This window comes from Mastomys coucha, unplaced genomic scaffold, assembly GCF_008632895.1.
Source record: "Mastomys coucha isolate ucsf_1 unplaced genomic scaffold, UCSF_Mcou_1 pScaffold4, whole genome shotgun sequence".
NCBI lineage: Eukaryota > Metazoa > Chordata > Mammalia > Rodentia > Muridae > Mastomys > Mastomys coucha.
This window is the reverse complement of record NW_022196910.1, coordinates 11707479-11714978: the sequence shown is the minus strand read 5'-3', so window position 1 is coordinate 11714978 and position 7500 is coordinate 11707479. Positions and strand designations below refer to the sequence as shown.

Here is a 7500-nt window from a genome sequence, read left to right as displayed (position 1 = left end):
ATTTTGTCAACAGTATAGTTTTTAAAAGCTTAAGGGTGACTCCCTAGATGTGCCTAATCTCATCTAAACAAGAGTGAAATAATTTTTGAAATGTTTACTTGGAATCTACATTGTACCTTTCTTTCCAAATGCCTTTCCAAACGTGTAAGTGCCTCAGTTTCTCCTCCTGGCCACACTGCAGAGGACAAGCCATCTGTATCAAAGCCTAAGGAAAAAGAATGAAAAAAATGAAGGAAGGAAAATGATCATTAACATTGTTATTATTATAAAACAAAAATAACTTTTTTCCTGACCACACTTACTTGGAAAACAAATTACACTGCAAAAATAAAAAAAAAAAAATCAAATAAATACAAGTCTATAGGCCTCCACTGGCTTACAGAGGAATACACAGGACTGACACAGGACTGCATGGACCTCAATAGGCCTACTCAGGCCCCACACAATGCCAGACTCCTGCCCCAAAGACCACAACATGGCTCCTATCTTCAGGATGCACATCTTCACCTGACTGCAGGTCACTTGTTAAGAATGCACAAGATATTTTTGGTTACTAGGTTTTTCTTTTATTTTTCCCTTTACTTTTCTCTTCTTCCAGTAAAAACACATTAGAAGTGAATTTCTAAGTGATTTATGGCTATTAAGTATTTTAAAATATATTTTTAAATTACTTGGGAATTTTATACATCGTATTCTGATCATACTCCCCTTACCCGTCCCACTAAAGCTTCCTGGATCCACCCATATCTCCCTACCCATTCTGACTTTGTGTTCTGACTTTTCTTAGCCATCTATCAGGTCACTTTGTGCTGCCCATGCACTCTGGGTGCTCATCAACCCCTGAGCACACAGTTATCAATGGCTGCACCCACCGAGCTCTTCCAGGGAAGGAACTCCATACTTCTCATCATGGTCATCAGACAGAGGGGTTGTGCACTTTCCTATCACATCTGATGTAATGGTGTCTGCTGGCATCTCCAGTGGCTCCATTTTGCTGACGAGAGTCTGAAACCTTTTGTATGTTAGAGGTGGCTGTCCACCATTGAGTTCTATGATCCTGTTACAAGAGTAAGTAAGACACGGTTAGTAAATGATAATACAGTTTGGCTTATAAGCTCAAAAAGACTTACTATCAGAAAATTTATCAATTAAGACCTTTTGAATGTTAGCTTCTGATATGACCAGAAAATGTGTTCAAAAATGGTTAATGAATCTAAAACCATTCTCTTGAATTCCTAGATGTTTACTAGGTGTCAATAATATAGTATGCAAACATTAAATCATTGATGACAAGTATTTAGAATTATGACTAAAAAAATAACAAAGTAGTTCAACTAGCCTATAGGCTATATATATATATAAATTAATATAAATGGACAAGTGAAAAATGAACCAATTCAATAAATCTCAAGAGGCACCAATAAAACTAAACTAGGCTGATAATTATAATGAGAAATAATCAGTAAAAGTAAAATTTGCTATCAGTAGTGGTACACACCTTTAATCCCAGCACTCGGGAGGCAGAGGCAAGTGGGTCTCTATAAATTCAAGGTCAGCCTGGTCTACAGAGTGAGTTCTAGGACAGCCAGTGCTACACAGACAAACCCTGTCTCCTGTGTCCCAATATCCTCTATGGACGTGAAGACTAGACTGCTGGTCTCTGTTATGTGTGCCCTCGCTATGGACCTTAACATATGTGTATCTGTTACCCAGTAGCAGTCACTAGCTGAGCTTTTGGTTTTTTGTGGTTTCAGTTACTTATGTTCAATTGTGCTACAAAAATACTATGTCTAGACTCACATAACTTACTGTAGCATACTGTTTTAATTGTTCAATATTATTGTTTTTTGTTTTTTTTTTCTTTTTTCGAGACAGGGTTTCTCTGTGTAGCCCTGGCTGTCCTGGAACTCACTTTGTAGACCAGGCTGGCCTCGAACTCAGAAATTCACCTGCCTCTACCTCCCAAGTGCTGGGATTAAAGGCGTGCGCTACCACCGCTCGTCTTGTTCAATATTATTGTTAACCTCCTGTAATTTATAATTTACAACCAAGCTTTTTCATGGTGTGCTCTTTAGACAGACAACATATTGAACACATACTCAATGTGATTAGTGGTTCTGCACATCCACCAGGGCTTCAGGAATGCTCTCATGGATAAGGAGAGAAATATTACACATTCATGCACCCCAAAGGACATTATGTAGTTATTGCTGACCATCATACTTCTAGGAAAAGAAAAACCAGCAGCACTTCCAAAGGTTTCCATTAAGTCTAGACATGGTTTCAGAGTAACTAATTACATTTTTCATTACAGCTACTTGCTTATAATTACAGTTAAAATCCAGCTTTACCATCTATAGATATAGAAATGGAAGCCTTCCATAGGGTTAAATGAAGTAGCCAAAATCACATAACTAATAAAACTGGTAACTAAGTATTTCTTCATCCAAAACATGTATTTTTCTGTATACCCTGTATATTATTAATTATGTTTATAGGAAGAAATCACAGGAAAGCTATCCTTCCTGCTGTAAGTACAGTTTGTTTTAGTTTAATATCTTGAGATTACACATAGGGCTATAATGAAGTTTGTTGAATTCAATAATGCTACAATGACACTATAAAGTGTCTCTTATTTATCTATCAGCAAACTGAAACTCATAGAAAAGATTTTTACACATGCACACACACACAGACACATACAGAGCCTTTGGTATGTATTCATAACCAACCCATCAAAAACTAATTTTACAATATGGCTGAGTCTCCCACTTAGAAGCAAATTCTCTTATCCTATTCTGTCTCATACTCACTCATTGATGTTAATAAAACTGGAACCAGACGGAAGTTTTGTTACCAAAAGGACTAGTACATGTAAGTCAACATCAAGGGAAGATGCTTGTCTGGATCAAATAATGGTTTTATTCATTTACTTGCTAACATAAGAAAAATCAGTTTGTTATGTTATTTATAGAATTAGTTGTGTTAATTTGGTCAATGTATAAATAACTTAAAGTGTAAAATTACTTAATAGATATATAAGTTGTGAATTTTCATGTTTATAAAGACAATTTCATGCCAGAAGTTACTGTAAACTTAAACAGCTCATGAACCTCCTAAACTTTTGGCCACAGACTCTGCTAGTCCCAGCACTCCTGGTACTGGCACACATCAGCAGACACACGGCACACAGGGTATGAGGCCATGGCTCAGAGGGCTCTAACTGGGTGGGTTAGTACTTCAGTTCTCATCTCAACTAAATGAAGGGATAAGCTAGTGTACATATAGCAAAATCACACAAACTATATCAAAGTGAGATATAGATATGTGTCAAATAAGCTGTTAATTAATTATGCTGGCAGCTCTGAAAGGCAACAGTGGGCCAAAGCAGCAGTAAAAAAAAAAATGTGTAAATAGCATTTCATAGTTTAAAACTGAAGCGGTAAATATTTTTATCTTATGTACTGTGGTATTACAAATGAGTGAATAAAAATCATAGCAGCTAAGTAAAATGCTAAGGGCTTGATATAAACCCATTTAATTCTTACTATTCTAACTCTAATATTTGCCATTTTTATAACCTTATTCAATTATGTACGTAATATCACCCAACAGTGTAGCTGAGAATGTCTAAGGTGGTAATATCATTACATATGTTCTTGTAATAAGAACAGCCTTACTTGTCCAGGTCGTACAGCGTATGTGAAATGCGGACGATGACTTCCACGCCAGCCTCAGTGGCCAGCTTCTTGATAGCTGCATCTCGCTCCTTCCCGAAAGGCTCAGAGTCATACTCAATTGAGAGTTTACTAATGTTCCATTCCTACAACAAGACAAAGGGCAGCAACACGTTACCATTGTATAGTTATGTTCTTCTTATAACAATAAATAAGAAGTTCAAAATTCACAGTAAATGATTATACATAAATCAAATTTCAAATATGAAGAAAATTATACAATTTATCAATGTGAAAATATGCAGATGACATATATATGCTGACTAGATTTGAGGCTTGTGCCTGGCATGAGCCAATCTAGCAACATACTTAAACATAGTCTTTAAAGTGCTTGGAGGTAGTATTCTTTTTTAATTACCTACATTACCTTACTTAATTCTGGATGAAAACCACCCAGTTTGGCACTTTTCAGATAAAGTTATTGTTTTTTGTAAAAGGGACATGCTGCTCAGGTTCACGGAAACAGAGCACATGAGCTTATACCTGCTGACTCTAAGAACCGCTCTTTAACAAACACTTGGGAGCTGATGTGGTATGAACTGTTTTGCCGAGAATGAGTATTTTATTTCTGACTATTACAAATGTTGGCAGCAGAAGAGTTGGAACCAGGAATAAAGACAGCAACTCCTGACTGATACTGTCTATACAAAATATACAGTATATATACAATTACTCTAAATATACAGTTACTCTAAGTAAGGAAGCTATAACAAGATAATTAAATGATTTTCTCAGATAGATAGTCAAGCTTTGTTGAATTTTAAAATCTATTCTGATTTGCTTCAAAAAGGAAAAGAAATCCTATCATTCTACTATTATTTAATTGACTATATGATACCAGATTGTAACAGACCCAAAGGTGTTCCCAATAAAGCCTTCTAAATTCATATAATAAAGTTTGCAGTTGGTTATTTTCAATTAATTTTTTTCAAGTGTGTGTGCTTGTGGAGAGCTGCGAAGCGCCACACCTCAAAGATGGTGCTGGCCGCTGTCCCCCCCACCCCAGTCTGATGGCGAGCACTCTTGAAGTAAACAACTCCTTATTTGGTTATGGGCTGAGTCAACTGGCTTGCCTCCGCTATGTGGGCCTGTTAGATAGCACCACGTGGCTTTACCTGGGTGGCTGACCATACAGTATTTAACCTGTGGGTTGGCTTTCCTTGTGGTCAGAAGATTCTTCAAGGTTCCTGAATAAACTGCTGGAGAAGAGCCCGAGAGTGTGTTGCGTCATTCTTGCTGGTCGAGGGTGGTCGCAACATGTGCTCATGTGTATGGACGCCATGGAAGGCAGACGAAGGTATCAGCTCCCCAGGAGCTGGAGTTATAGACCACTGTGGGTACTGGGATTTGAATTCAGGTCTTCTAGAAGAGCAGCAAGCTCTCTTAACTGCTGGGCCCTCTCTCTAGTCCAATACGTACATTTAAAGTGTATTTAGGCATTTATTCTATTTCTTCCTAGAAATCCTTGAGAAACAACCAATGGATTAAAAATAAACACATTTTAAGTTCTGATAGATGGGCACATTTTCAGCTGTTCTGATTTATACCTCCATCAACACCAGTATCCTAGAGTGACTGCTAGCTGTATGTATTAGTCATCATATAAAGATGTCTGTGAAACTACTCAGAGAACAGTAAAGCATTTAAAAGGTTTTCCTCTCTTGGAGATCTTGAATTGTCAACAGTTAAGAGCCGCAGGCCTTCAAGAAGAACTGAGGAAAAGGAGATCATCATTTATTTTACTGCCTTGTTTGTATTTGTTAGTACAGACATGCTAGTTTTTAATTTAAGAATACAATGCATATATTTGTCCCATGGTAAGGCACATAGACTAGTAGTAAAAGACACAGGGTTTAAAGCTGAGAGTCCCATGGTGAGAAGACTGTTCCCTTTGCTAGACACACCGCAAAACGCTCCTAGTCTGCATTATGCATTAGTGAGCAGAAAGCCCGGCGAGTACAGTGATGAGCATCATGGCTTCCATGTGTGCACTTATGTGCACTCTAGCCCATGTCCTCCTGATTCTGTTGTACTTAGCTGTGTTTCCTTGTAATTTAACAACAAAAACCCTTTATTGTCTAAGTCATGAAAACCTTTTGCCTAATGAGTATCTTGTAATTAGTTCTGTTTTTTTTTTTAAATTTTTATTTTATTTATATGAGTACATTGTAGCTTTCTTCAGACGCACCGGAAGAGGGAATCAGATCCCGTTATAGATGGTTGTGAGCCACCATGTGGTTGCTGGGAATTGAACTCGGGACCTCTGGAAGAGCAGTCGGTGTTCCTAACCACTGAGCCATCTCTCCAGCCTGGTTTTTTTTTTTTTTTTTTTTTTTAATGGTGTTTGAGGTGAGTCAATAAATAATACTCCCTGCTATTTTGCTTTTTAAGTTCCGGCATGTACATCAAAGAAGTAAAGCTAAACTGAAGGAAATATTACTAGGTTTAGGACAAATCAGCTTGCTGATGGTTCACTATTGAACTGAACAGCAGTACTTAACATTACCTGTTCTGTCAATCATAAGCAGCACCTACCTCTCTTGCACTAAGGGCTGTCACTATAAAACAGTACACAGAGGAGAATGTAGTGTATGTGGAGGAGAAAAGGAACTGTCTAAGCCATACTCACCAGTTCTTTCTCCTAAACTCATTAAACTCTCCATCACTCACTTCTTCCCTGGGAATAAATTAGTGAACATCTCTCTACAAGAAAAACTGAATGGGCTGAAGACATGGCTCAGTGGTTAAGAGCACTGACTGCTCTTCCAGAGGTCCTGACTTCAATTCCCAGGAACCACATGGTGGCTCACAACCATCCGTAATGAGATCTGACGCCCTCTTCTGGTGTGTCTGAAGACAACTACAGTGTACTCCTATGTATAAAATAAATAAATTAAAAAATACATCATGCATACATACATAAAAAACAAATAGAAACAGAAAGCAAATGAATGTCTTGTTGGGCCGGAGCAAGCGGGGCTGGAGTGAGCGGTGCCGGAGCAAGCAAAGGTCCTGAGTTCAATTCCCAGCAGTCACATGATGGCTCATGGCCATCTGTATAACTACAGTGTACTCATACACATAAAATAAATAAATAAATCTTAAAAAAAGAAGAAAAACTGAAAAGCCAGAGAGAAGAACATTCCCTGAACATCAAATGTTTTTATACACCAAATACTTGTAGGAAGCTCATTCTCTGCCATGTCTTTTTGTAACTGGCTTAATTATTCCTTTTCTATGTTTCAGGTGAAAAGTTACTTCTTTGATTCCTTCCTTTCTGTAATTTTGGAAACTATTAAGTCCCCCCCCCACCCCGAATACTGCTGGAGGTGACATACATATTTGGTATTCTCTTGCTACTGATTTTTAATTTAATTTTGTTGAAGTCAGAAAGTACAATTTGTGAGACTTCGGCTGTCTGATACCTATTTCATGAGTGAGTGTCCATTTTGGTAAAGGTTTTTTGTGCATCTGTCTACTCTGTACTTTCTGGATGTCCTGTTCTACAAATGCCAGGTACAACAAACTGATTGATGATAACATAGTGAATAAACCCAGCAGAGTTCTTCTTTTTTATGTTGCTGAAATAAATGTTCCAGAATAAATGGAAGCTCTCTCTCCATGTGCATGTATTCATGCACTTATATTACATTCATTAATAAATGTATTTATTAGTATGTGTGTGTATGTGTGTGTGTGTGTAAGAGAGAGAGAGAAATAGAGAGAGAGAGAGAGAGAGAGAGAGGGAGAGAGAGAGAGAGAG

The 7500-nt window shown here is 37.6% G+C and overlaps 1 protein-coding gene across 1 annotated transcript in view; it reads right to left on the bottom strand.

The window, feature by feature from the left end:
- Positions 1-7500, bottom strand: part of Cry1 (cryptochrome circadian regulator 1) — a 61696-nt gene that overhangs the window by 16020 nt on the left and 38176 nt on the right. The window contains exons 3-5 of the mRNA XM_031349304.1: positions 3681-3823; positions 873-1057; positions 117-205 (exon numbers count right to left, since the gene is read on the bottom strand). Of these exons, the coding sequence (XP_031205164.1) occupies positions 117-205; positions 873-1057; positions 3681-3823 (417 nt within the window). The remainder of the gene's footprint in view (positions 1-116; positions 206-872; positions 1058-3680; positions 3824-7500) is intronic.